Source organism: Meriones unguiculatus, chromosome 7 (assembly GCF_030254825.1).
Source record: "Meriones unguiculatus strain TT.TT164.6M chromosome 7, Bangor_MerUng_6.1, whole genome shotgun sequence".
NCBI classification, from domain to species: Eukaryota; Metazoa; Chordata; class Mammalia; order Rodentia; family Muridae; genus Meriones; species Meriones unguiculatus.
Window position 1 is genome coordinate 18,364,409 of NC_083355.1, and position 27,991 is coordinate 18,392,399.

Genomic DNA, 27,991 nt, shown 5'->3' on the forward strand with positions numbered 1-27,991 from the left:
CACCTCTTTCACGTGAAACAGACCCAGAGGTCCCAGTAACTCAGTGGTCACAGCCTAGGAAAGGGCAAAGGGACCAACATGCACGTGGCATCTTCAGTTGGCCAGGCTGGCTCTCAGTTCTCTACCTCCCTCTGCTCAGAAGATTCCTGAAGAGGCCGGGACTCTAACTTCCTGAGATAAGTGGGAACAACTGCTGAAGGTTAACGCAGGCTCCAGAGGCAGGGACCAAGTCCACCACGCCTCTAGCTGTGTACTCTCCTAGGCATGCTGGGAACTCCTTATTTTTACAACAGAAAAGGAGGTTAAATAATACTGAGTACTTAGCAAATATTAGCCGCTGTTGTTCTAAATTGGAGTCATCTAGGCCTTAATTAATCCTGACCGGTGTGTTGTGGGAACGAGGAAGAACCTCAGAGGCCGTTGGTTTCCTAACTGTTTTCTTGGCGACCTGAGGTTCTGCAGAGGTCTAGGGTGGAGGGAAAGAAGGCGGGGGGGGGGGCGTTCTTGCCCACCTCCATTAGCCAGGACAGCTGTTTCTGATAGGAGTGACATGAGGTTGCATGCTTCTAGCTTTTATATAGTAATGAGGTGTGATTTCATGTGACAAAAATGGCCCTACTGCTTTTTTTTTTTTTTTTTTTTTTTTTTAAATAAAGCCAGAAGCCATAGCTTCTGGTTCCCAGCCTGGTGTTCTCAGGGTAAATGAACTTACTAAAAGAGGGAAGTGAAATACGATACATTTTAGAAAGGCTATTCTCTCTGAAGGCCAACATTTAAAATGTTACTGTGGTGCCTTTCAACGAATGGAAGACTCATTTAACCTAAATCTTACTTCTGCCCCAGAGTCCTGGAGACAGCAGTGACTTCCACCCAGCTCTCCTGTGTGGTAGCTAGTGCACCAGAGGAACTGTATTTATATTTACTTCATTGTGACTATTTCCTGTGGTCCTGGTGGCAACCATTAGTATAGAGGGCCAGATGGCAGACCTAGCCCCAAAAGCCTTGTCAGGATACGGATCCTAGGAGGCTAGAGAGGTGGCTTAGCAGTTAAAGAGCCGCTCTTGTAGAGAACACAGACTTGATGGCTGCTCACAACCATCTGTGACTCCAGTTGAGGGAAGTTGATGCCCTCTTCAGGCCTCCACAGGCACCAAGAGATGCACAGACGTACACGGAGGCAAGACACTCATACATATAAAATTAAAATAGAAGTACAAATCCTGGGACGGGAGAGGTGGCTCAGTAGCTGAGGGCGTTTGCTGTTCTTTGGAGGACCTGACTTTGGTTCTCAGCTCCCATGTCAGGTGGCTCACAACAACCTGAGGTGACGCCAGAGGCACATCCTGCCGCCTCTCCTGACCTCCACAGCACCCCCACGTGCCTGCAGATGAAATTAAACCAGGCCTGGATGGTGTGTGGTAGCTGCTGCTCAGGAGGCGAAGAGAGGAGGACTGCAGAGTCAAGACCCTCGACCATGTCTCAGAATAAAATGATTCTCTTCTTACGTTCATCTCTATTGAGTGTGTGTGCGCACTCAGGCCACGGTGCACGTGTTGAGGTCAGAGGATAACTTCTGAAAGTTGCTTCTCTTTCTCCAGTCTGTGTCCCAGGGATCAAACTCAAGTTCTCAGGCTTGGCAGCCCCCAAAAATGTTTTCTTGAAGAGGTATTAGAATGTAACATGTGAGAGTCTCCAGCAGTAAGAAAAGCATATTCTTCAGTGTCAGTATCTAGGTTCAGCATATCTAGGATGAGTGGATTGAAGAAGACAGCACTCTGGTTGGAAACTCCTGCGTTGCAGAGCTCATTGGGGCAGGGGATGCAAAGGCAGAATCAGGTACGGAGCCCTGGCTCTGACCTGGAGACTGGAGCACCCACCTATGCCATGACATACACTTGGACACCGGGGCGAGCACCATGACCCCTTCCCCGGAAAATACAAAGTGCTTCTTGCTCCTGTGGTGCGCAGACCTCCTTGAGCCCACCCAAACCAAGAACTGCTCTTAGAGATGCAGCTAATAGTCGATCGGGCAGCACCCTCGCACCTCTACCCCTAGACTCCTGCGGAATCATTTCCAGCAAGAGGAAATCAGGCTGGGTGTCCGCATCAGGCCAGAAAGAGCACTGCATGAACCCCTGCCTTTTCTCTGTGTGGGCCCTGGGTGTGGCTCTTGCCTTTGCTGTCATCCTTGGCTTCCATACAGTGAAGACAGCAGGCTGCTGCACGCATTGGAGGCTGAGGTAGAGCTGAGGAGGGGGTTGGGTTGAGGGATGAAGGAGAGTCTTGACCTCATTTAGTCCCAACTCCCTACACACTGCAGGAGAGAGAGAGAAAGGACAAGCTTCAGGCCTGGGAGGTGGGAAGGAGGCAGCACCCAAAGCCCAGAGCTGGGAAGAGCACCTAGTAACAGTCCCGGGATTGGAACTGAACTGAGTTTTATGGACCAGACCCACACAGAAGAGGGAGGGAGAGAGGAAGAAAGCCCGTGTTTGTGGGAGAGCTGCCATCAATCAGGCCAGCGAACCAGGAGGCTGAGTCATGGCGCAGGAGAAGCTGTGGATGCACGCTGTAGCTGCCTGCCTCTGGGAGGGTGAGGGTCAGCCCGTGTCTCCTGGGCTGTGCTCGGGTCCAGCTGCCATCTGCTGGGTCAGCTTCTCAGTAGCCCTCCTTGTCCCTCTGCCTGCCAGGCTGGGGATGAGTCACTGCAGAGTACACAGGAGGCCATAACCTCAACTTCTCCCCAGGGAGAGCAGCCCAAGTTTGTCGTGTGTGCCTGGGGGTGGGGCAACAGGGCTCCTTGGCCTGCTGCCCGGCTAGCCACCTGGATGAAATAAAGGCCCTGGGCTGGCGGAGTGGCCCACAGCCTCCGCCAGCTCTAGCTGGTAGGCAGGCTGTTTGAACAGGGTGCAACCAGGGGCCCTGTTGGAAGGTCTAGAAGTGTGCCTTTGGTCACATGGTGCCCCTGTCCAGCCAGCATGAGCCCTCTTGATTTTGTCTTGCTGATCTCTGTACACATGCACAGCCCCCCTCCCCCGCTGTTCTTAGGAGCAGAGGACCATGAGTTTCCTTTCACATTCACCTGTGACCTGGGAAACCTAGAGAGTGCATCCAGCATGAAGAGCCTGGGGTCCACAGCCTGCCCCTGCCCCTGCCCTGCCACACTTGGGCTGAGCGGGGACCCACTTGGGTAGACTTCAGGTTTTTCATAAGAAAATAAGGTCATTGAAGAAGCCCTGAGTTCCCTTTAAGCATACATTTTCTTCTGTTAGATTTGGGGGATTTTTCTGGTTGATCCTTAAATTGTATTTTCCCTGGTTTTAAAAAAAAAAAAAAAGGCTAAGAAAGGCCAGCTTTTGGCAGGCTGTGGGATTTGGGGATGACTCAAATCCTCCCCAAAATGGACAAAAAATTTACAGTAGTAGCCTACCTGGAGGCTTTGCCTATTTGGAAGTCAGAATTCTCTATAGACTTCTTAGAGTGACCAAGTGACAGGCTGTCCATTCTAGCCTCCAGAGCCAGGCATCCCTGCTGGAGCCGGAGCCACCCTCAGTTCAGAGCTAGCCTGCCCTCAGGAGGTAGAGATGCACGAACTGACCAACAGAGCCCAGTCCACCTCCCGGTTGAGCTGACTAAGCGTCCATAGCCATTGGGATAGAAGGACATCGAGTGAGGCAGACTCAGGAAGCCTGGGCTTGGTATCCCTCAGCGCCCCACTATCTCACTCACTTTCAGGCATGGCTGGGTGAAAGGCCAGCGGCCGTAAAGGGTTGGCTTCATGTGGTCTGCGTTTCTGTCCCAAGAGCAGGTATGCATGGGCTGAGTTTACAGCGCACAGTAGGGAAGCCCACATCTGTGAGTGAGGCGAGTGAGACCCTGTTCTTTAAGAAGTCCCAGTCTTTGGGTCAGAGTGATTGCTTAGTGTGGTTAGGTGCAGTTGTTGTGTCTCTAGAGGAACCAGGTTCGAGTCCCCACACCACATGGAGGCTTCACAACTGTCTGTAAATCCAATTCCAGGGGATCAGATACCCTTCTCTGGCCTCCGAGGGCACCAGGCACACGTGGTACACAGACATACAATTCAGGCAAAACACCACACACAGCTTTTTAAAGCCCTGTCTAGGCTGACTGAGGTAGTTCAGTGGTAGAGCACACATCTGACATGCTAGAGGTTCTGGGCTCAGTCCCCCGAATCACAGAGAAACAAAAAACGTTCCTGTCCCTAAAAAGTATGCCATAGCCGGGAGGAGGTGGCAGACACCTTTAATCCCAGAATTTAGGAAGCAGCAGATTCTGAGTTCAAAGCCAGCCTGGTCTACATAGTGAGCTCCAGGACAACCAGGGCTACACAGAGAAACCTTGTCTCAAAAAAAAAAAAAAAAAAATTAAAGTATTCCAAAGCCAGGTCAGCATGGTGACACACACCTTTCATTCCAGCTCTTGGGAGGCAGAAGGCAGCTGGTCTCTGAGATTGAGGCTAGCCTGGTCTACCAAGTGAGTTCCAGGACAGACAGGGCTACACAAACTGGTCCTGGAAAAGAAGAAGAAGAAGAAGAAGAAGAAGAAAAAGGCTTCCAATGTTGATGAGCGCAGATTACCACTGTTTGTTTGATGGTGATTCTAATGTCTATGCTGGGGGCAGGGTTGACAGCAGCATATGGCTGCGATCTGTTCCTTTCCCTTAGGAAGACTCGGGCGGTCCACATGGAACCAGAGAGGGGTGGAGTTTCACCCTGTGGCCAGACACTAGCTAGTATTAAGGCCTGCAATGTAAACCCTACTTCTAACATTACTTGAAAGAAAAAACATTTCCTAGAAGTTTTCAGCAAATGAGTTTTGGACATTTAAGGAGGAAGCCTTTTTTCAGAACCATCTAGAGAGGCACACACAGTTGCATCATGGGAAAGGAGCCAAGCGTGGGGCCCACTTTTAGGCTGAAGAGTAGGCTTTGCGACATTCACGCACACATGTTCATATAAAGCCATGCATTCCATGACGGCGTTTCAACCAACAATGGACTGCATGCGCATCTGGCCCCCTAAGACTTTGTCACCCCGGGTGATGTCATAATGCACCCTGTGACACTCACACAACGCCAAAACCTCCCAGCGACACATTTGTCAAAACGTACCCTGTCACTAAATGACAGGACTGTACATACATCTGTCCCTGCTAAGAACAAAACCAGACCTTGCTTCTCTCCATCGGAGAAAAGCCACCATGGACAGCGTAGACACGCCCTCTGTGTGCAAGGTGTCCCTGGGATCTGTGAGGTGACGGTTTTGGGGGATGAGATTTACCTCCCTGTCCTGAGGAGACTTTTCCATACAACAGGAAGAGGTTTAGTCATCGGACAGGAAAAAAAAGTTCGGCTCCAGCTCGTTGCTGTCTATGGGAGAAAGGCTGACTCTCCTTTAAAACATAATTTCATTTGCTCTTCGATGATTTTGTCCATGTAGATGATGTATTTTGATAATGTGCACTCCAATACCCTCTTTGGCTTTTGTTTTGTTTTATTTTTTAAACAGGGCTTCTCTGGATAGCCTTGGCTGTCCTGGACTCACTCTGTAGACCAGGCTGGCCCTGAACTCACAGAGATCTGCCTCCCTCTGCCGCAGCCTCCCAAATGCTAGGATGAGAGGCATGCAGCAACATGCCTGGCTCATTGCCCCCTTTTAAAAAAAAAATTATTTCTTTTTAGGCCAGGTGGTGGTGGCACACACCTTTCACCCCGGTACTCGGGAGGCAGAGGCAGGCAGATCTTTGAGTTTGAAGCCAGCCTGGTCTACAGAGTGAGATCCAGGACAGCTAGGACTATACAGAGAAAAACCCTGCCTCAAAAAGCCAAAAACATATGATAATAACTTAAAAAATAAAACTTTATGTGTATAGTATGTTTTGCTTGTGTTTATGTATGTGCAACACATATATGTAGTGCCTATGGAAGCCAGAAGAGGGCTTTGGATTTCAGGAACTGTAGTTACAGATGGTTGTGAGCTGCCATGTGGACATTCGGAACCAAATCCATGTCCTCAGCAAGAGCAGCAAGTGCTCTAACTGCTGAGCCATCTGTTCAGCTCACCCCATTATCCTCTTATCTCCCTCCCACTCCCCTTCCTACTTGCCTGTCCCTGTGCGTGTGCACGTGTGTGCACATATACCGAACATTCTTGAGTGCTTGTTCTAGTATGTGTATGTTACACTGTGTTTAGCCAGGGTCATTTGCATGAGTGTGGGTGTGGGCTTATTTACTGGAGCATGCACAATTTGCCACTGAAGAAAATGACTCCCATCCCTCTGAAGACCCAGCAGAGGAATCCAGTTTTTAAAATGATTTTTTTTTTTAATGTTCATTGGTGTTTTGCCCACATGTTGTCTGGTTGAGGTTGTCAGATCCTCCAGAACTGGACTTACAGTTTGTTGGGAGCTGCCGTGTGGGTGCTGGGAATTGAACCTGGATCCTCTGGAAGCGCAGCCAGTGCTCCTAACCACTGAGCCATCTCTCCGGTCCCGAGGGGAATCCATTTACACTGCAGTACCAGTAGACCAGGGTTCCCACAAATGGAATGCTTGTGCATGTTCCGGGGTTGGCTTCATTACCACTCAGGGTGTTTGGAAGATGAGTACACATGACATAAAGAGCCAAGAACCCCTTGCGTGCCCCGACACACACATGTTTCCCCTCCAACATGTGTAATGTGTGGCCTGGGCTTTGGAGTGACCAAGTCTGTGTTTGTCCCCCTCAGGGTGAGCACGAGCCTGGGAGATGGCAGTGATGGAAGTGGCCTGTCCAGGCGCTCCTGGCTCAGCAGTCGGGCAGCAGAAGGAGCTCGCCAAAGCCAAGGAGAAGACACAGTCACTAGGGAAGGAGCAGAGCTGCCTCTACAAGCTTGAGGCCGTGGAGAAGAGCCCCGTGTTCTGCGGGAAGTGGGAGATCCTGAACGATGTGATCACCAAAGGCACAGCGAAGGACGGTTCTGAGGGGGGGCCACCCGCCATCTCCATCATCGCCCAGGCGGAATGTAAGGACGTAGGGTCGCTTTGAACACGGGGGCGAGTGAGGGAGTGGGTGTGCAGGTGCGTGGCTGGGTATGAGAGGCCAGCCCCGGAGTCCCCGTGGGAGAGCGAGGTCAGGGTCTCACCGGGCACAATGAGGGTCTAGCCCAGGCTATATAAGCGGGGGCTGTCAAAGTGCTAGGGTGGATTATGGTGGACGTAGAAAACTCCTCTGGTCCACAGACCCTCACTACTTTCAACCAGAAATGGGTCCACCCACCTCACCCCACCCCCAAAAACAAGCAGCCTGCTTTGAGGCCTCCTGGGCCAATCTGTACAGCCAGCCTCATCAGGTGAGGCCAAGTCTGGCTCTTTCCATTTCTACCCCTGTTGCCTCAAGATGATAGATGTTGATGGCTTCCTGAGAAACAAGAGCTTCGGGGTGCTCCGAGGTACAGGCCCCCAGCCTGCATCAGTGCCGCCCTCCTCCATCAGCACCACCCTCTAGCACAGATGTCAGAGAACCTGGTAGCCTTTGGCATGATGGCCTTTCTCCACATCTACAACCTCTGCTTCACCTCCCCGAGCCTTCCGGTTGGCTTTTGAGAAGAAATGAGAAAACAAAAATGAACTAAAATGAAGTGAATGCACACATAAACTTATACACCTAAACATAAATACATACCCGCTCGTTTATCAAGGGGACCACTGTGTGTGCCCTGTGGTGTATGGAATGTCCTAGGAAGCTTCGCTGTAAGTGAGGCAGGCAGGCTCCCCCCTCTTGACTGGCAAGCCTGGGACAGGATAGCCCCCAGCGAAGGGTAAGGTGGCGGCCAGGAGGTGAGCCACCAGGCGGAGGAGTATGACAGGGAGAAGAGTGGCCACGGGCCTCTCTGTGAGAGGCTCCCTTCCAAACGCTGAGCTTGCCTTTGTTCTCTTCCCCCACTAATCTGACCCCTCTTCCTTGAATTGCAGGTGAGAATAGCCAAGAGTTCAGCCCCACCTTTTCAGAGCGCATTTTCATAGCAGGGTCACAGCAGTACAGGTAAGGAAGCAAGCTGGAGCTGGGAAGGGGAGTCGGGTCTGACACCAAGCCCACCTGCCAGCTGCCTGCCAGGCCGCGCCCACCAGGCCTCTGGCTCCCTGCTTCAGCACCTGGGTTCTGCTCCTGGCAGCCACCTAGCCTTCCTGGCCCAGCTACTCTCAGCCCAGTCAGCGTTTCAAAAGCTGCCCCAGCCTCCCGTCACCTTGACATTTTATTTTTGCTGTCCTCAGAGACCTTCATACACCCCTGTTTCCCATCAGCCGGGAGGCTGCCAGGAACAGCAACTTCGAAGTGGTATATATAGCCATGGGTCAGCACAGTCCAAAGGGGCCACTTTTACCATCCTATAGGGGAGATAGCCCCAGGGGTCTTATTCAAGCCCCGGCCCATGGATGGGAGCTAGCACCAGGCTCTGTCTGTCTCCAGGCTCGCCTATTCTCCAGAGATGAGTTTTGATCAGAGTCTATCCCAGACAGGGGTCCCTCTTTCCACTAGGTTGATCATTGACATTTGGAAACTGCCAGTGATAGGAAGGGGTCAGGGTGATTGTCTTCCTGAGAGTCTACGAATTTCTCATGTTGCCTCGGGCACCTTTTGGCCCAGAGAATGGGGTTTCTGGTGAACTCTTTTTCTTTTGGCTGGCTCCCAGCATCCCAGGAAGTGTGGCTGTGGTCTCTGCCCCAGCTGTTTCACAGCAGCCCTTTCAACCAGCTCCTTCAGGACCCGACAGGGCTGGGAGCCTGGCAGAACTTAGTAGCCACACCAGCCATAATGGGAGTCCACCTGGCAGCTTCTCTTGTCCCCGTGGCAACTGGATGTCTCCAAAGGCTACGGGTAGAGGTGACAGAAATAAAGCCGCTCTGACCTGTCAGCACAAAGATGGCTGCCCCGAGAGAGCTGGCCCCAGCCGTGGCAACAAGCAGCCCGTGGGGCCACCTGCTGAGGGGTTAGGCACTAAGGCTTATGAACTGTTCTCGTTTAAACCTCATCTCCACTCCACGTGGTAGAAAACCCTGCGCTGCTTTCATAAATGAGAAAGCTTGGCATTCCTTGGGGCTTAGGAACTTGCCCATACTACATAAATACAGAGGGACCGCATAATGGCATTTTGGTCAACGGTGGGCCACAGATGTGACAGTTGTTCCCATAGGCTCCTATCACCCGAGGGCAGCTGTCTGTGCTAACATACATCTCATCTCTCTCGTGTGTCCCCTGTTGTTAAGCGTGAGTGACTGGAATGACAGAGTTGGGATTGGCCCTGAGAGTGACAACACAGAGTTCCTTGAGCCATTCCCTCTCTTTTCTTGCACTCAAAATGCGCACACCCGCCCCTTTTTTGACAGCCAGTCTGAGAGTCTTGATCAAATCCCCAACAATGTGGCCCATGCAACCGAAGGCAAAATGGCCCCTGTGTACCGGAAGGGAAAGCGTCACAGCAAAGCCCGAAAAAAACGTAAGAAGAGGAGGTCGAAGTCTCTGGCCCAGGCAGGAGTGGCCTTAGCCAAGCCCCTGCCCAGAACCCCTGAGCAAGAGAGCTGCACCATCCCAGTGCAGGTGAGACCCTCTGCCCAGCACCCTGGTCCTGGCTCATGGCTGTTTGGACCAGGCCTTGTGACACCTGTATTTTTCGCAGGAAGATGAGTCTCCACTAGGCAACCTCTATGCAAGAAATGTCTTCCAGTTCACCAAGCCTCTGAAGGGGCCAGGCCTTGGCCACCTGTGCTTTAAGAAACAAGGCGAAGGCCTGCGACCAGTGACGCCTCGGCCAGAACTCCACAAATTGATCAGCCCCTTGCAATGTCTAAACCACGTGTGGAAACTCCACCACCCCCAGGCTGTAGGCCCCCTCCCCCATTCCACTCACCCTTTCCCCTACAGCAGACTGCCCCATCACTTCCCATTCTACCCTCTGGAGCCCTGGAGACCCTATCCGCTGGAATCCCTCTTCCTGGACAAACTAGCTGGTATTAGAGGCCAGCAACCCCTGTCTGGCCTACCCCACTTAAGCAAACTGGCCTACGGAGACAGTCAGAAGCCCCTGCGTGGCCCCCACCTGGAGTCCAGCTACCCAGCTCAAGGTGCCCAAGAAAAGGTCCCTGTGGAGGAGTACCTCATCCACGCACTACAAGGCAGTGTGAGCTCAGGCCAGGCCAACAGTCTGGCCAGCCTGGCTAAGACGTGGTCCTCTGGGAGTGCCAAGCTGCAGAGGCTCAGCCCTGAGACCGAGGACAACGAGGGTGTCCTGCTTACTGAGGTAAATCACCCCCTAAACTCCCATCACCACCTCCCGGACAGGGTCCACAGCTGGGAGTCCAGGTGGGGTTTGCTCCGGAAGCAGAGTGTCAGCAGACACTGAGGGAGGGTGTCCCAGAGTCCCTCACGCCCATGGTGACAAATCAGTTTGCTCATTGGGGACCGAATCGGGATTCCGTTACCATGACACAACGCCCTAAACGATCAACTTGAAAAAGGGTTTGCTTGGGGCCCAGCGCCTTACGGGAGCGCCTGGTAGAGACTGCCGGACTCTGTCAGATCTGGAAGCAGAGAGAGGTGAAGGGTGTGGCTCCAGCATCCTCTTGAAGGGCACACCCCAATGTTAGGCATACCCCCTAACTTTCTCCCTTTAGGCCACAGCTCTTAAGGGTCCCACCCAACCCCAATAGTCTCAGGGAGATGAGCAAACCTTGACTTTGCAGTCCTACAGCCTCTACCTACAGCCACAGTTGTAGTATATAAAAATGATACTGGGCCAAATATTGTTATTTATTATTATTTGCCATATAATTATTGTGACAATATTATTTAACCCACCATCACTAAGACACAGACACCTGTTAGATTTTATCCTTGCCTTATTACCTTGGCCCAGGCAGATATTTCTACCTACTCTGGCTGTCTCAATAACCTCACCATTCACCTCCCAGCCCCCATCCAATGCCATCCACCTTAACCATCCTCATCTGGGCTACCTTCCATTCATAATCTTATAAATACTTGCTTATATTTTTATCTTGGTGTTTTCTCCATCCACGCCATACTCAGAGCCCTTCCTCCTGGCCCACGTGGCTGCTCCTCCATACTAACCGATCATGGCATCCTCCTTCCTCCTCTTCTGGTCCATTTCCCATGATTCTCTTGAACCCGAAGCCTGGGAATCTTCCCCACGCCTACCCCATTCTGCCCTGCCCAGGTATAGGCCTTTTGATCAACCAATCAGGTTATACTGTCTTAGGCAGGTTTACACAACAAGGGTCGGTGTATCCAGGAAGTGACCAGATCTTGATGGCCGGTAATTAGCATCAATATACAAGCATCAGATCAACCCCCAACCAGCCTCACTTCCCTCCCACAGCCTCCCTAGTTCTCTCCATTTTCAGTTCTTCCAGGTAGCTTAACTGTCGCTGAATAGTGTGTTGAATGAAGATATCAGAGGGCTGCACCCCATTCCCCCTTTTCCTTTACTTCCTTGCTTGAATAACTTTGGGATTTGAAGCATTTTGTTCAACTGGATGGACTTACTCTAGTCACTTTTAAGATTGTCCTAGCCCCGTCTCTCTCCTACCTTGTACTTGAGCTATGTTTTTCCATTATCAAAGTTGTTGCTGATTCTCCTTTTCATCGCAGGAATTGCCCAGCCCCCGGGCAGCCCATGGAAGTTGCTTTTGCTTCTTATTCCTCTCAAGCCCCTTTGGCCTGTCTTTCTATAACCCCAGCCTTAGGGCTGGTGGTCCTTGGAAGTGGCCGTCCGGCCCCATAGCTGCTAGCCAGAGAGGCTCCCCACTGTAGCCCTTCATCCCTCTGCTGCCCTTGGTCATTGAAGCTGACCCCCCTCCTTTGCAACCACAGAAACTCAGACCAGTGGATTATGAGTACCGAGAAGAGATCCACTGGGTGACACACCAGCCCCGCTTGGGCAGAGGCTCCTTCGGTGAGGTCCACAGAATGAAGGACAAGCAGACAGGCTTCCAGTGTGCTGTCAAAAAGGTAATGCCGGCGTGATACACCCAAATTGCCCCGCACTTGTGGGGCTGAGGCAAGAGGCCAGCCATGGACTCCAGGCCAGCCTGGACCATGGTGTGAGACCCTGTCTAGAAAAATAATAATAATAATAATAATTTACTTAGCTAGAACTCCAGAGAGCTGAAAAGGAAGCCACACAGGGCTGCTGCACTCCAACTCAGCTTTCTGTCAGCAACAGTCATGGGATACCCTGCCTTGATGGTTGGCACCCTAGCTGCTCCTGGGTCAGCTGGAGTTGGAAGGGAGCAGTCTGTCACATGGTCGCCGCCCTTGGTATGTGTGTCTGTGAGAGGCAGTGCAGCAGCACGCAGCTCAGGTCTGGAAACAGCCTTGGCCGCTGAGGAGGCCAGGGCCTGTAGGGGCAAGTCCAGGCCTGGGAGATGCTCCAATTCACAGGAAGTCCGTGCCGAACAAAAACCCTCCTGCCACATAGTGTGGCCTGGCTCAAGTGATTAGAATAATAACCATTACCTGCCAGGTGTCTCCTGAGAGAAGGCTGAACACGGGACGTTGAACCTGCCTCCCGTCAGTCAGGTGCAGTGTGGTCCTGTGAGACAAGCAGGACAACAGTACAGAAACATGGCCTAGTCAGACATAAGGAATAGGGCTGGTGGCAGAATCAGGGTTCAAACCCAAATTTGTCACAGGCTGAGGAGAGGAAGGGAAAGGACCTTTGTCCTGAGTTCTTGATGAGCCTCAGGAAGCTTGAGCCGCCTCCCCTGTGGCTTGCCCACAGCCACCCAGGTAGCCCTAGAGCCTGAGACTTCCTCCTGCTGTGGCACACTGGCCCAGCCCGGGTGGGAAGAGGCAGCTGCAGGTCCACAGGTCTCTGTAGCGTCAGCCCTGCTCCCTCAGCTTGTGTCCTCCGACCCTGCTTTGGAAGTCCCCTCTCTATTGGAAGCCAGCTTGTCCCTAACCAGAAAGACCAAAGGTCTGGATTTATGTAAATCATTGTGAGGGTTTTGTTTGAGGAGGGTTGTGACTTTGTTTTGTTTGGGTTGTTGTTGTTGTTGTTGTTTTGCGGGGAAGATGCCCACAGGTTGAAATAACTGGCTTATGTCAGATACCCGACCCCCAAAAGGAAAGAGACCAAATACTCAGACTTCCCATACCCAGCATGCTCTGGGCACCATGCAGGGTGGACCCTGCCACTGCCATCATGGCTGCCCTTGGCTTGGGGAATAACTCCAGCTGGGATGTGAATGAGCCTGATTTCCTGGGTTTGTACTTGGGCCAGGCTGTGGTAGGTGTCAGATCTGAACCTCAGAGTAGTAGGATAAGAGAAGAATCTGTTTCCCCTCAGATTCCACACAGACTGTGTAAAATGAGAAAGTATTACCATCTTTGCTCCTCAGCAACATGGGCTCACGCTGAGCCCTTGCCAGCATGGGTCATCCTCCGCTTGGATGCCAGGGCCACGTGCCTAACCTCCTCAGCCACAGTTCCCCTCCCCAGTCCCCCAGAGAAGGCCCAGCTGTCCCTGCTGAGGCGGTGGGAGGCGGGTGAGAGTGTGAACTGGCCTAGAGATGGATGCGCAGTGCTGGGAGCTTAGTCACCGGCCTCTCAGCTGTTCCTCCGCTGAGGTCTTCTGAGTCCCAGGCAACAAGATAAACAGCCCTAATACATGTCTCTTGTCCTGTGTCCAGGGAAGTTGGAAAAGCTCTGCGCACAAGGCCTGGACTTCCCAGGGCTCTGGCTGTCCACCCTCAGAGCTCCTGTCTCCTCCCTCTAGCTAGCGGTGGGACCAAACGGCCCAGCCTGTCTCCAGGTGGAAAGGGTTAAGGACTGCAGTTTGTTCTGGGCAGTTTTCAGCTCTAAGTCTACATGAGAGAGAGTCCCCTGGGCTCGGGAATATAGCTCATTTTAGGGCATTTGCCTAACAAATATGAGGCCCTGGGTTCTAATTCTGATACTACATACAGTTCCTGAGTTCCCTGGCAAAGGAGGATGAGTACGGACAGGAGACGCAGTCTGGGAATGAGAGGCCAGGCTGCTTGTGCCCTTTTAGTGCTCAGACATGAGTAGTTACGTAATACCCCGGTCTTCCTTCTAGAACATCTGTGGGCTTCGGTCACATGCTTATTGGCCACAGAGCTAGGCCTTCGTGTGAAGTTTTGCTTTGTTTTTACATTTTTAATCTTTTGTGTGTTTTTAATGAACTTTCGTGACATGTTTGTGTATATGTGTGTGGACACACGTCATGGTGCAGATGTGGAAGTCAGAGGACTTGGGGATAGTCAGTCCTCTCCTTCCACCCTGTGCATCAGACTTGGGGGTGGCTGGAAACAAGCGCCTTCACTGGATGAGCCGTCTCACCAGCCCCTTTTATCTGTTAATCACCGGTCAAGCCCTGCTCGCTGTGAAGTCAAATGCCACCAAACAAGCGTTTCCCCGCTCCGCACTCCTGACCTCAGAAATGCCATTCGTCTTCTGTCTTTTCAGACTATGTATACATTTGGCTGTTTCTTTTGTGAAAATTAGATCTAATCCTAGAGATTACTGTGCACTCTACACTGTGTGTGTGTGTGTGTGTGTGTGTGTGTTTTCTCAGGATACTTTCTAGGCAGGATTTCTGTTTGGTTCACATAGAATGGTCAGGCTTTTTAAACAACCAGTGTGTAAATTCTCCCTGCCAGAGGATGTACTTATAGGATCCGTGAATTCTGGGAATTGGATCTAGAAGTTTATGTGAGTTGTATGAATAGGCATGGACACAGTTTGATGGCAAAGGGATTGTATCACTCAGCAGATTCTCAAAGGACAATCGCTGTCTGCCCTCAACGAGGGTGAAGAGCTGTTTGCTTTAAGTCCTCTGGCCCAAGCATGGAATTCTGGGAGCCTCCCTTTGGCTCTGTCTCTGATCTGGAAGAGTGTATCATTGGCCAAGTCAGAACAGCTGTTGCGGAGCACCTGCTTTGTACAGGGGCTGGGGGCAAAGATACAGAGTCTAAAGGGACCAGCGTTTCGAAGCTTCTTTTGTGTGTATGTGAATACCACAGCTTCCTGTGGAGGCCAGAAACCTTCTGGGAGTCGGTTCTCTTCTCTCACTTTGTGTTGAAGCAGAAGGCACTGTGAGTGTGTGTGTGTGTGTGTGTGCGTGCGTGCGTGCGTGCGTGCGTGCGTGCGCACGCGCACGCACTTTCACACGCCTCACACTTGCTAGGCAAGTGCGTTCCGGTGAGCTGTATTCGCAGTGCCCTGAGCTTCCGGCCAGGTCTCTCCTCACCCTGTAGACACGCTGCGATCACAGATGTGCAGCGCCACACTGGCTTTGTACATGGGTTTCACAGATCAAATTCAGATCATCAGGCTCGCTCTGCGGGCATTTTCACCTGCTGAGCCATCTCCTCCCAGAGCTAGCGTTTTCAACAGGCTTTTCCGAGGTGTGCTGGTGAAACAGCATCAGCCATGAGCCCCATGAACCTTAAGAGCAAGGCCCAAAGGGGGGCTGTTTGGAAGAGTCAGTCTGGATGAGGAAACGGGGGACCCTGCTTTCTGAGGCATCTTTGTGTCCCACCCCACGCTTTCCCATCATCTACATTCCTGCGAGCTCCAGAACTTACGGAGTCGCTTGTAGCCCCTGCTTACCGAGAAACAGATGAGTTCGCTAAAGAAAACAAGGAGTTTCAGGGAGGGAAACATCCTCGCCAGGCTCAAGCGCCCTGGCACAGCTGTGGAGGGAGGGGGCTTCTGTGGTGGGCAGCGCCTCCTGGGCTGTCTGCGTGTCTCCCTGGAAATGCTGCCTCTGAACATGCGTGAATATGGCCAGGAGCCAAGGCTGAGCCTGGGCAATTCTCCCAGCAGCACAGCAGCTGGCAGCCGCAGGGTCAGGCCTCCCCAGCCAAAATCCTGGCTGTGGTACCCTGTCGTCAGTGACTGTGGGTGAGTTCTTGGTGCCGGCCTCAGCGTGCCCATCGCTGAGATGGGAATGATGGCCCACCCTTAATAGACTTCATGCCAAGTGGTGCCAGGCGTCTGTTAGTGGTTCGTAAATGTTAGTTCCCACTCACAGCCCAGCACACTCGTTGGGCCTGAGAGCACTGGCGCTGGGAGTGGAGGGGTGGTTCAGATGGGGTCTGACTGGGGCTGGAGAGCCTTCACCATCCGACTCCATAGGATGGTCCCTTGACCTTGCTTCTCAGGTTCACCAGACTGCAAAATCACCTGGTTTTGTCTGTTTGTGTTTGTTTGCTTGTTTGTTTGTTTTTGAGATTTCCCCATCCTACCAGCCTTGGTCTGTGTTGGAAATCATTCAGCAAATGCTGAGACTCTTTAAAACCACGGTTCTCAACCAGTGGGTCACAACCCCTCTGGGGGTTAAGCGATCTTTCCATGGGGGTCACCCAATATCTGCATGTCAGATATTTATGATTCGTAGTTGTAGCAAAATTACAGCTACGAAGCAGTAGTTATGGTTGGAGGGCACCACGCGAGGAGCTGTATTAAAGAGCCGCAGCCCCGGGAAGGTTGAGAACCACCGCTCTAGAGTTAAGGGCTCTCACGGGCCCGCTTCTCCGAGGTCCTTAGCATCTCAGTCAGGTCTTCGTGGTACCCAGGCCTCTTCAGGTTCTCGCCATGTGACATGTGCCGCTAACGGATATGTCCATTTGGTGTGCCTGCATTTCTTAGGTAGTTAGGGGTATCCTAGAAAATATCATTCATCAAAAAACATATGTTTTGTTTTGCTTGTTTGTTTGGTTTGGTTTGGTTTTGGTTTGTTGAGACATAGTAACCCAGGCTAGCCTAAACCTTAACTACATAGCTGAGACTGGCCTCACGCTTGTGAGCCATCGCGCCCACAGCAGCTTTGATCCAACTTACTGTTGGGACAGTAGGTCTTCTTGCTTCACAAACATAAAAATTAAGCTGGGTACAGTGACACACGCCCGTAATCCCAGCACTTGGGAGGCAGAGGCAGGAGGATCTTTGTGAGTTTTGAGGCCAGCCTGGTCTACAAAGTGAGTCCAGGACAGCCACAGCTACACAGAGAAACCCTGTCTCGAAAAACAAAAACAAAAAAAACAAAATCAGACTAGACAACTCCACCTTCATTTCCTTTTCTATATTCCACTCTCCTCCAGAGTAGTATATGTCATAACAAACGCCAAAGCGCTCACTTTGTGAAGGATTCACAGCAGGAGTGTGGTCAGTGTAGGGCTGGAGCTGTCTCAAACAAGGGTAGGCCCACAGGCGCTGAGCAGTCCTGCTTCCTTCGACACAGAGTCCTGTGGAACTCTTCTGGGTTCCCTGGAGAGCCCCTGGGATGCTTTGCCTCACATTTTGGGAGCGATTAGAGGAGAGACATTGTAAGTGGAAGTCCTGTAGGTGAGTGAGTTTCAGTCAAGGTCATCAGCCTTTCAGAGGAAACACCAATAAAAAGTCAAAGTTCATGTGGGTTGACTAACCAATCTTGATATTCGTTAAGTAACCAGAAGAGACATTGTCTACTGATAGGCAACAGCCCCAAAACCCCACATGGCTGAGCTCCTGTCTGTCTAGTCAGCAAGTCTGGAAACAAAAGCTGGGTTGGACTAATCTGTTCCTGCTGTCGCCCCCTGGCGGTGCCACTCCAGAGGAGCCGCAGCAGCCAGCAAGCTCCGTCAATACGGGGCATGTTTAGTAAGTTCTCTTTGAGTTGGCAGGAGGAAGTGGGAAGCCAGCTCCGGCCAAGTGTCCTAGTGACCAAGCATGGAGCGAGACCCCATCTCTCTGAATCCTCACACCACCCTGGAGCCGTGTCCCCGCCATTCACGTAGAAACATAGTTGATAGAAGCTAACAGCCTTTCTGTAAATGGCCTAACCAGATTCTAAACACAAGCTGCTTGTATCCATACTGCTTCCTGCCATGCCAAGCTGCTGGACCCCAGAGAGGAAAGGGGGATCCCAGACTTTCAGATCACATTAGGAGAGGCACTGGCCAACCCCTCCCCAGAAGCCTTCTGTGTACCCAGATGCTGGGGAAATCGCTACAGAGTAAACGGTGATATAAATACGGGCCTGTCTGCATGGACCTAGTTCTTTGGGAAATAACTGGGGCTGGGGAGATAGTCCAGTGGCTGAAGTGCATCGTGAGGACTTGAGTTCAGATTCCCCAGACCCCACATAAAAGGCGGGCGAGCAGGGTGGCCACCTGTCTCCGTCCCAGAACTCGGAGACAGGAGTTCCCCAGGCAGGCTGCTGGTTAGACTAGCCAGTAGGCACGAGCTCTGGGTTCAACAGAGACCCCGCCCCAGTAGAGAACCACAGAGGTAGACACCCGACTTCAGCCATCACAAACATGCGCTTACTGTACATGCATACGAAAAACAAAGCCAGGTGATTATAATAAAATTGCTACGAGGGGCACTGGAGAGATAAGCAGTTAAGAGCACCAGCTGCTCTTCCAGAAGACCTGAGTTTAGTCCTCAGCATCCCCATGGCCGCTTGCAACTTGTAACTCCAGTTCCAGGGGATCTGGAGCCCTCTTCTGCTCTACTCATGCACATAGAACATCTATATGCCCTCAACACACGCATACAATTAAGTAAACTTTTAAAGAGAAAGTCGCTACAAGGAATGCTAAGGATCCAGCAAAGTGATTCTCAGCCATCCTGATGTGACCGTTTGTTTCTCTGTGCAGCCTTGGCTGTCCTGGAACTCTCTCTGTAGACCAGGCTGGCCTCAAACTCAGACTCCCGAGTACAGAGATTAAAGGTGTGCACCACCTCATTCAATCCCCCCGTCCAGCTGCAGCCCCATCCTGCCCCCTCATCCTGACTCAGTGGGTCTCCGGGTCTTTCAGGTACGGCTTGAGGTGTTTCGGGCAGAAGAACTCATGGCCTGTGCTGGACTCACCTCACCCAGAATCGTCCCTCTCTACGGAGCCGTGAGAGAAGGCCCTTGGGTCAACATCTTCATGGAGCTTCTAGAGGGTAAGGGGACAGGTCCTTTCTGTTTGTTTGTCTGTTTTCTCTCTCTCTCTCAGAATTCGAGGCCAAGAGTTAACCCACACTCGGATCTTGGCCTCTAGTCAGTCCACATCGTGCCTCTTACCCCTTCTCTCCCACATCACCTGCCCTTCGCTCTCGCCCTTGGCTTGCGTGGAGGCCTGGGAAAGTCCCACACAAAGACTGGCTGTTCTTTACCTAGGTGGCTCTCTGGGCCAGCTCATAAAACAGAAGGGCTGTCTGCCAGAAGACCGAGCCCTGTACTACCTGGGCCAGGCCCTGGAGGGGCTGGAGTACCTCCATATCCGAAGGATTCTGCATGGTGATGTCAAAGGTAAGGTCCTAGTCACCGTGTCACCGTGGTCCCAATCACAACGGGCTCTTCCTCATGCCTTTCCACTGATTTCCTCCCGGTTGTGGGCCTGCGTGCTTGTCTGGAGGGCAGAGGCCTGAATCAGCTGACAGGGCTGTGTCTAGTGGGTGGGGAATGATGTTCTCCAGGCCGTTGGTCTAGCATTGTAGTGTCCTGGGTTGGTGTTCAAGAAAACTGGAGGCTAAACTCCTGCCTCTGGGAAAGGGTGGGGCAGCAGAGAGACCGCTCTGGGAGAGTGGCGGTGACGCAGCAGGACACCCCACTCCAGCGCCTAGCCTCAGCTGACAACCAGCCGCACCCCTCCCCCCCCCCATCTTCCATGACTAACAAGACTAATGAGAAGCAGCAGCTGCCATTTTCTGGCAGGACTGGCCAAGAAAGTTGCCTGATGAGAGGCCAGGTCAAGCCAGGCCAGGGTAGGCTGGGGCCTGGATTGGCTCACCTACTCCCCTTTTCCCCTTTTTCTGGGTGCTGCCTGCAGCTGACAATGTGCTCCTGTCCAGCGATGGAAGCCGAGCTGCCCTCTGCGACTTTGGCCATGCCTTGTGCCTGCAACCTGACGGCCTAGGAAAAGCCTTGCTCACGGGTAAGGCCCCGTTCTGCACCTCATGGTCACAATTACCAGAAGCCATCAAGGGCCAAAAGGGCAAAGGTCCTGCAGAAGGTCCAGGCCTTGTAGTCCTGGCTGACCCAGAACTCGATATGTAGACCAGGCTGGCCTCAAATTCACAGAGATCTGACTGCCTCTGCCTCCCGAGTGCCACCCATCCAGGTGGGCAGATCTCTGTGAGTTTGAGGCCAGCCTGGTCTACAGAACGAGATCCAGGACAGCCATGGCTATACAGCTGTCTTTTTCTGTTTGCTTGTTTTGTTTTGTATGTGTTTTGTTGTGTCTTTTTTTTTTTTTTTTTTAAGGCATGGTTTTACTGTGTGGTCCAGGCTAGCCACAAACACACAATCCTGTCTATGCTTTGATTTCTTCATCTTGTGTATTAAATGATTGTCATTTTCATGTGTGCATGTGTGTATATTTGTATGTGTGTGTGTATGTGTGTGTGTATGTGTGTGTGTGTGTGTGATTTTACCTTGCTCTTATTTGCACCTCCAATCTTTCACTATCCGTTCTGTCCTCCTCTCACGAGTTCCCTACCTGCCCTGAGCTCCCCTCCTGCTTTCTTTTTTTGTTACATACATGAATATTTTGCCTGCATGTGTGTCTGTGCACGACATGTGTGCTTGATGTCCATGGAGGTCAGAGAGGGCATCAGATCCATTGGAACTGGAATTACAGACAGTTGTGAGCTGCCATATGGGTGCTGGGAATTGAACCTGGGTCATTTGGAACCTTTTAACTGCTGAGCCATCTCTCCAGTCCCTCTCCCTTCCTTCACTTATATATGTGTATATATGTGTGGTTAAATATATAGACCCCAGGGGCTGGAGAGATGGCTCAGTGGTTAAGAACACTGTCTGCTCTTCCAAAGGACCTGGGTTCAATTCCCAGTACCCACATGGCAGCTCACAACTGTCTGTACTGCCAATTCTAAGAGATCTGACATCTTCATGCTAATGCACATAAAATGAAATTAAATAAATTATAAAAAAAATACATATAGATCCCATATGTGAGAGAAAACGTAACATTTTGTCTGTTTCCCCCACTGCCCTCCACGTTCCCCGCTCTTCCCACCCTCTGGGATTTTCCTCCCCTTTCATTAGTGTTGTTCCTCCTCTGGCCACCATTTTTGTTTGTTTTTGAAACAAGCCAGGTTTCAACCAGGTTGGCTTCAAACTCAGAGATCCTCCTGCCTCTCCCTCCCACGTGTGCTGGGATTAAGGGCATGTGCCATCACGCCCAGCTCAACTGTCCCTTCTGTTTTCATATCACAAACACACTTATTTATATTTAAGGCTGGAAAGATAACGTAGAGTGCTTAGCTACCATGCAGGACATCTTGGCTTTCCAGCATCCTGTAAATTGGGTGTGATAGCACACACCTGTAATCCCAGAACACCTATAAACCCAGGTGGAGGTAGGAGTCAAAAGTTCAGTAATCCTCAGCTCCATGTAAAGTTCTAGGCAATCTTGAGCTACATGAGACCCTGTCTCATATATAATGTATACATACATGAGACAGGATCTCATGTAGCTCAACATATATATGTGTATATAATATATAGTTCATATGTATTATAATCCATATATGTACATATGTAGAATCTGCATATATGAAAACATGTAAATATATGATTCTTGTCTTCCTGCGTCTGCTTTATTTTGCTTCACATGTCACTCTCTGGTTCCATCCATTTTCCTGCCAATGATATAATTCCTTCTTTCTGGCTCTGTGAAACCCTACTGTGTATATGTATCACATGTTCTTTGTCCATTCATCTGTCGATAAGTATGTAGGCTGGTTCCGTGTCTTGGCTATTAGGAATGGTTCAGTGTATCACACCCTGGCATCTAGCTGTAAAAGTAATCCATGCCCATTATAAAGTACTTGCTATAAAAGAAGGAAGAGGATACATTCTTACCTAGTCCTCTTCCCCAAAGAGAAAATCACAAATAATTTACATAAATTTATGTTTTTTTCCACATCTCCTTAAAGCCACTACAAATCGACAGCATACGCTGCTTTTTCCACTTAAGAGTATTCTACATAAAATGATTCATTCAGGGGCTGGCGAGATGGCTCAGTGGTTAAGAGCACTGTCTGCTCTTCCAAAGGTCATGAGTTCAATTCCCAGCAACCACATGGTGGCTCACAACCATCTATAATGTGAACTGATTCCCTCTTCTGGCAGGTGTAAATGCCGATAGAACACTCATATAAATAAATAAATCTTTAAAAAAAAAAAAGATTCATTAAAAAAAAAAGGTTCTGTTGTTTTTTTTTTTTTTAATGTGTGGTATGCTGGTGTCTTTGGAGGCCAGAAGAGGGCGTGGGGTCCCCGGGAGCTGGAGTTACAGGCAGTTGTGAGGCACCCGATGTGGTGCTCAGAACTGAACGGGGTCCTCTGGAAGAGCAGCCAGTGCTCCTTGCTGAACCTTCTCTCCAGCCCACAAATGGTTCTGTTTGACGAAAGCGAAATTGATCTATCAGAAGTCTAAGCATCCCCTCCCTACCCAGAATTACCCTGAAGCCGCAGCTTTTGGGGTGCCCATCAGACTCACGCCTGTGTCACATAAACCTCACACACAGGCTTGGGTCCCATCTCTAAGGCTGCCTGCCCACTGTAGATTGGAAATATTCCTAGAATTAGAAAAATGAAAAGCAGAACACTTCAGCCATCCTGTTTTGGATAACGACGCTCTCGCTCAGCCCGTGTCCAGAACGGGCAATGTGATGTGTGGTGTGGGTGAGCTGAGGGCACAGCATCCTAAAGAGGCACTACTCACTCTTTTGACGGTCCTTCACAAAAATCATATCCTTTCTACTCTTTTTTTAAAGAATTCTGAGCAAAAACGTAAAGCTCAAACGCTGTCAGGTCAGGCGTGAATGTGCATACTCTTAATCCCATAACTCAGGAGGCAGAGGCAAGTGGATCTCTGGGAGTTCGAGGCCAGCCTGGTCTACAGAGCAAGTTCCAGGATAGCCAGGGTCTACACAGAGAAACACTGTCTCTGGGTTGGGGGGAGGTAATAATAATAAAACATTGTTAGCCGAGCCTGTAACCCCAACCACTTGGGAGACTGAGGCAGGAGAATTGGAAGTTCAAGGCCAGCTTTGACAGTTAGTGAGACCCTGTCTCAAAATAAAGAGTGGAAGGGGGATGGGCTCAGTGGTAAGGTGCTCCCCTAACATGCGTAAGGCCGGGATGCAGTCCCTAAAATTGGAAGGAAAGAAGGTCGACATTCACTTAATTAATTACATATGCTAGCTGTCGTTTACCTGTTTAATAATTAGATGCTTTGTGCTTATGAGTTTCCTGATAGAGGGGTTTGGGGTTGTGTTTGTTTCTTTAGCATGTTTATTTTGATTTGGGTTTATTTATATTTTTTACTTATTTTGTGTATATGTGTGTGTGTTGCTGTGACATTCCTAAACCATTAATTATATGAAAAAGAAATGCACCCAAGGGAGACATAGTGGCTGATGCCTGTACTCCTAGGCCTTGGGAAGCTGAAGCAGAAGGATTGCTGTGAGTTCAAGACTAGTTTGGCTTCTAGAGTGAGACTCTGTTTCAAAAACAAAACAAACAAACAAAAACACAGCTGTAGTGGTGCACACCTTAGATCCCAGCACATGGGAAGCAGAGGCAGACAGATCTCTATGAGTTCAAGGCCTGGTCTACATAGCAAGTTCCAGAACAGCCAGGACTACATACAAATGCCCTCTCTCAAAAACAAACAAACAACAATAACAAAGGAAAGCAAAAACCGTGCTTCAGTCAGATGGCTTAGCAGGTAGAGACACTTGCAACAAATCTGATGATCTGAGTTAGTCCCCAGAAGCTACGGAAGATGGAAGGAGAGAACCAACTCCAAATGACCTCCACAGGCATGTCATGGCGCACATGGACACGCACACATCCGCACAATAGAAGTGCTTTTCATTTAAAGTACTTCACCTGGAGCAAGCCAGGAATCAAGTAGAGTGGGCACTGAACTCAGGTAATGAGTCTCTCTCTGGCCCTGCTCTCTCAGGGGATTACATTCCTGGCACAGAGACCCACATGGCCCCGGAAGTGGTGATGGGGAAGCCCTGCGATGCCAAGGTGGACATCTGGAGCAGCTGTTGCATGATGCTGCATATGCTGAATGGCTGCCACCCCTGGACTCAGTACTTCCGAGGCCCGCTCTGTCTCAAGGTCAGTGATGGCCCCAAAGCAGCTGTGAGAGGGGCCAGCAGGGCCATGGGCCCAGGCCACAGGCTTGTGAGGGTTGTTCTTCTATGACAGATATAATGGGAGGTCTCTCCTGCCTGTGCCCTGGGCTACCTCCACCTGCCTCCTTTAGACTAAGCCTGGGAACATGGCATCCCATTGCCAAGCTCTGTCCTGTGCTGCTTGGATCCATGTTTCCATTTTCTAGGAAGACTCTCTCCACTGGCTGCTACCCAGCCCTCTCCCTTCCTGTGGTACATCCCTAAGCTAGTGTGTGGGAGGGGATGGTGGAGAGTGAAGAGAATACCCGTGTGAGAGAATAACTGTGTGGAGGGAATAAAGAGGAGACAGGTCCCGCATGTTGCCTTTTGGCCTCTAGATTGCCAGTGAGCCTCCGCCTGTGAGGGAAATTCCACCTTCCTGCGCACCCCTCACAGCCCAGGCCATCAAGGAGGGGCTGCAGAAAGAGCCTGTCCACCGAGCATCTGCTGTGGAGCTTCGAGGGAAGGTGGGCCAGGCATTACAGCAAGGTAAGCCTTGTCTGCCTTGGCCAACAGAGAGCCCCAGGCAGAGGGACAGTCGGAACAGGAGATGGTCAAGAATGAGAGAAACAGCCTCAGTCTCCCATCTACCTCAGTGCTGGGAAGTTTGAGGTGCGAGTCCGTGTGCTGAGGCAGATGCCAGGCTTGGGACACGGAGGAGGAGAGGCTATGACATGAAAAGGTGACTCAGTGTAAATTAGAGTCACACATGCCCAGTAGCCACTCAGCTGTAAAGAACCAGAAAGTTGGTAGCACCAAGTGCTGGTGGGCCTGGCAGCAGGACTCCTGGGCACTGGGAGGGCATAGACGAGGCTTCAACCGTGCTGCAGGGTACCTGGTAGCACTCAGGCACACCCAGGCCCTCCACTCCTGGTGCCCTGTTGGCTAGAGAGAGTTGAGAGTGCTTAAGAATCCCTCAAGGGAGAGTGGAAAAGCAGGTGATTGAGAGTGGGATGGCTCCCAGCACTTACAGCCACTCAGTGTTCACAGAGTACCAGGAACCGATCTGAAAGCTGTAGACAGTGAGTGCTAAAGGAAAAGAAAAAGAAGAACCCCTAAGAGACGGCCAGGAGCGTAAGCGCTCTATTACAAGTTAAAAATCAATAATGAAAGCAGCACTCATTTTAAGTTGGGGTGATGACTAATGCCTGGAATCCCAGCACAGAGGAGGTGGAGGCAGCGAGGATTGTTGGACTTTGGGGCCAAAGATAGGAGATAGAGAATGAGACGCTGTCTAAAAAAAAGTAAGTAAAACAGAGAGGGACTGAATGTGGTGGCACACACCTTTCTATTAGCACCTGAGAGGCAGAGGTCTCTGGAAGTTCAAGGCCAGCCTGGTCTACATAGCCAATTGTAGATACATGTGTGTGTGTGTATATATATATATATAACATATAATATATATATGTGTGTGTGTCTGTGTGTATAATAACTATATATTATATATACTTTTCTTTTACAAGAAGGCAGTTAAAGTTAACACATGGGTTGAAGCGTGTAGCTGCTGCAAGTCTGTGATCTTAGCACTTAAGAGACAAAGACAGGAGGAGTCTGAGATAGAGTGCCAGCCTGGATTATATAGCAAGGCCCTGTGAGAAGAGGGAGAGAGAGAAAGTCAAGTATGGAGCATAATAGAATGTAATTCAAGTGGGAAGGAGACCAGCAGTAGCTAAGGGAGTAAAAGGTGGGACTGAAAAGATGGCCGAGCAGTTAAGTGCACATACTGCTCTTCCAGAAGACCTGGGTTTGGTTCCCAGCACCCACGTCCAGTGGCTCAGAACCACCTGTAAGTGCAGCTCCAGGGCATCTGATGCCCTGTCTTCTGGCCTTGTGGGCCCTGCACTCACATAATCAACCCATACATACACACATCATTTAATGTCTTCTTAATTGACAGGCCATTCTTGCCCGGGCTGGTGCCCGCATGCCTGCACATGTCCCCTCACCTGAGGTGCCTTCTCTCTTACAGTGGGAGGTCTGAAAAGCCCTTGGAAAGGAGAATATAAAGAACCAAGGCCTCCACCCCCAGACCACGCCACCTGCCACCAGACCCTACACACCCCACCGAGAGAGAACCCGCCAGCCAAGGCCGACACAGCCGGGGCCCCTGAGCCTCAGCCTCCTCTACCACCAGAGCCACCCGAACAGAACAGAGTGATGGCCTTGAACCTAAGCAAGGAGGAGTCTGGCACCTGGGAACCCTTGCCTCTGTCCTCCCTGGACCCAGCCCCTGCCAAGGGCCCCAGCTTCCCAGACCGGAGGGTAACCTTCCCAGAGTTGGAGCTGCAACAGCTGGAGATAGGTAGGGCACTTGGCTGTGGCTACACTCCTCCCTCCACCACACACACACACACACACACACACACACACACACACATACTCACACTCACACACTGAGGTTTTGTTGTTTTTGCCAGCCTCACCTTCCCACCCGTTTCTGGTAGGCCAGCTCCTGCAGGCTGTGCAGGAGGAACCCTGGGAACCTGGCAACTCCTCTAGCCCTTCACACTGTCCTCCTCTCTCCCCCTGCCCCTGCAGAACTGTTTCTCAACAGCCTGTCCCAGCCGTTTTCTCTGGAGGAACAGGAACAGATTCTCTCATGCCTCAGCATTGACAGCCTCTCACTGTCAGATGACAGTGAAAAGGTGAGCTGCTGAACTGCCTGGCCATGGGCCCTGTGTGAGCATTTAGATAGAGGAATGGCAACGGGGTCACCCCTCCCTTCTTGGAGGAGTCCTTTCTCCCCAGACAGAGACAGTATGCCTTCAATACTCCTAGGAGTCAGGAAAAGCTCCAGGTAGGTAGTAGAAAGAGTGGGGAGGAAGGGGGGAGTTAGCTTTGGTCCCCATAGAAAAGCACCTTCCCCGTTTTGCCTAGGACAGGCAGGTCCTGACCCTAGGAGAGGCCCAGGTCCTTTTGTCCCAAAGGGAACCAAGCCCAGAGGGTTTCCTGAGCACAGGCCTGAGCCTGTGCCTATTCTTGTGTTCAGAACCCGTCCAAGGCCTCTCAGAGCTCACGTGACACCCTGAGTTCCGGCGTGCACTCGTGGAGCAGCCAGGCAGAGGCCAGAAGCTCCAGTTGCAGCATGGTGCTGGCCCGGGGGCGGCCCACGGATACCCCAAGCTACTTCAACGGTAAGATCTTCTTAGTCCCTCCTCCAGCCCACCCCTGCCCAGGACCAGGGAGCAGTGGAGAGAATCCCCATCACAGAGGGCTGAGGGAGGAACGTGCCCGCCACTCAGAACCTCACAGCCTTGCCTGAAAAGTTGGGTTTAGAGTGAAAGCCTGACCCACCCACAAGGCTTTCCAGGTGAAGAGTGCTGAACCATTGGCTACCGGTAGAGTCACAGAAGGCAAGCAATGTGGGGAGGAAAATGGCCACTCGAAATCAGCAACGGGGGCTGGAGAGATGGCTCAGAAGTTAATAGTTAAGAGCACTGGCTGCTCTTCCAGAGGTCCAGAGTTCAATTCCCAACAACCACATGGTGGCTCACAACCTTCTATAATGAGATCTGGTGCCCTCTTCTGGCATGCAGGTGTACATGCAGGCAGAACACTGTACATAATAAATCTAAAAAAAAATTCAGCAACAAGGTTTTTGGCATCCCCTGGGATCTGAAGTGGGAAGATGAGGAGGCATCTAAATGCCTGTTTTTAAGCTCAGCTGTAGTTATGTTATGATTTTACTAGGTACCAGCCCCCCTCAGCCCAGTGTGACTCACTGTCAGGCCCCAAGGCCTTGCCAGTGGCCACTTGAGCTCA

General features: G+C 51.1%; 1 protein-coding gene across 3 annotated transcripts in view; it reads left to right on the top strand.

Annotated features, from left to right (window-relative positions):
- Map3k14 (mitogen-activated protein kinase kinase kinase 14) overlaps nt 1–27,991 on the top strand; it is a 47,856-nt gene that overhangs the window by 16,368 nt on the left and 3,497 nt on the right. For all 3 annotated transcript variants that reach the window (XM_021631935.2, XM_021631936.2, XM_060386593.1), the window contains exons 2-14: nt 6,744–7,019; nt 7,969–8,038; nt 9,382–9,592; nt 9,672–10,292; nt 11,885–12,022; nt 18,841–18,970; nt 19,188–19,319; nt 19,840–19,944; nt 24,010–24,173; nt 24,568–24,718; nt 26,199–26,531; nt 26,768–26,874; nt 27,219–27,363. In XM_021631935.2, coding sequence (XP_021487610.1) covers nt 6,764–7,019; nt 7,969–8,038; nt 9,382–9,592; nt 9,672–10,292; nt 11,885–12,022; nt 18,841–18,970; nt 19,188–19,319; nt 19,840–19,944; nt 24,010–24,173; nt 24,568–24,718; nt 26,199–26,531; nt 26,768–26,874; nt 27,219–27,363 — 2,563 coding nt within the window. In that variant the 5' untranslated portion in view covers nt 6,744–6,763. The remainder of the gene's footprint in view (nt 1–6,743; nt 7,020–7,968; nt 8,039–9,381; nt 9,593–9,671; nt 10,293–11,884; nt 12,023–18,840; nt 18,971–19,187; nt 19,320–19,839; nt 19,945–24,009; nt 24,174–24,567; nt 24,719–26,198; nt 26,532–26,767; nt 26,875–27,218; nt 27,364–27,991) is intronic.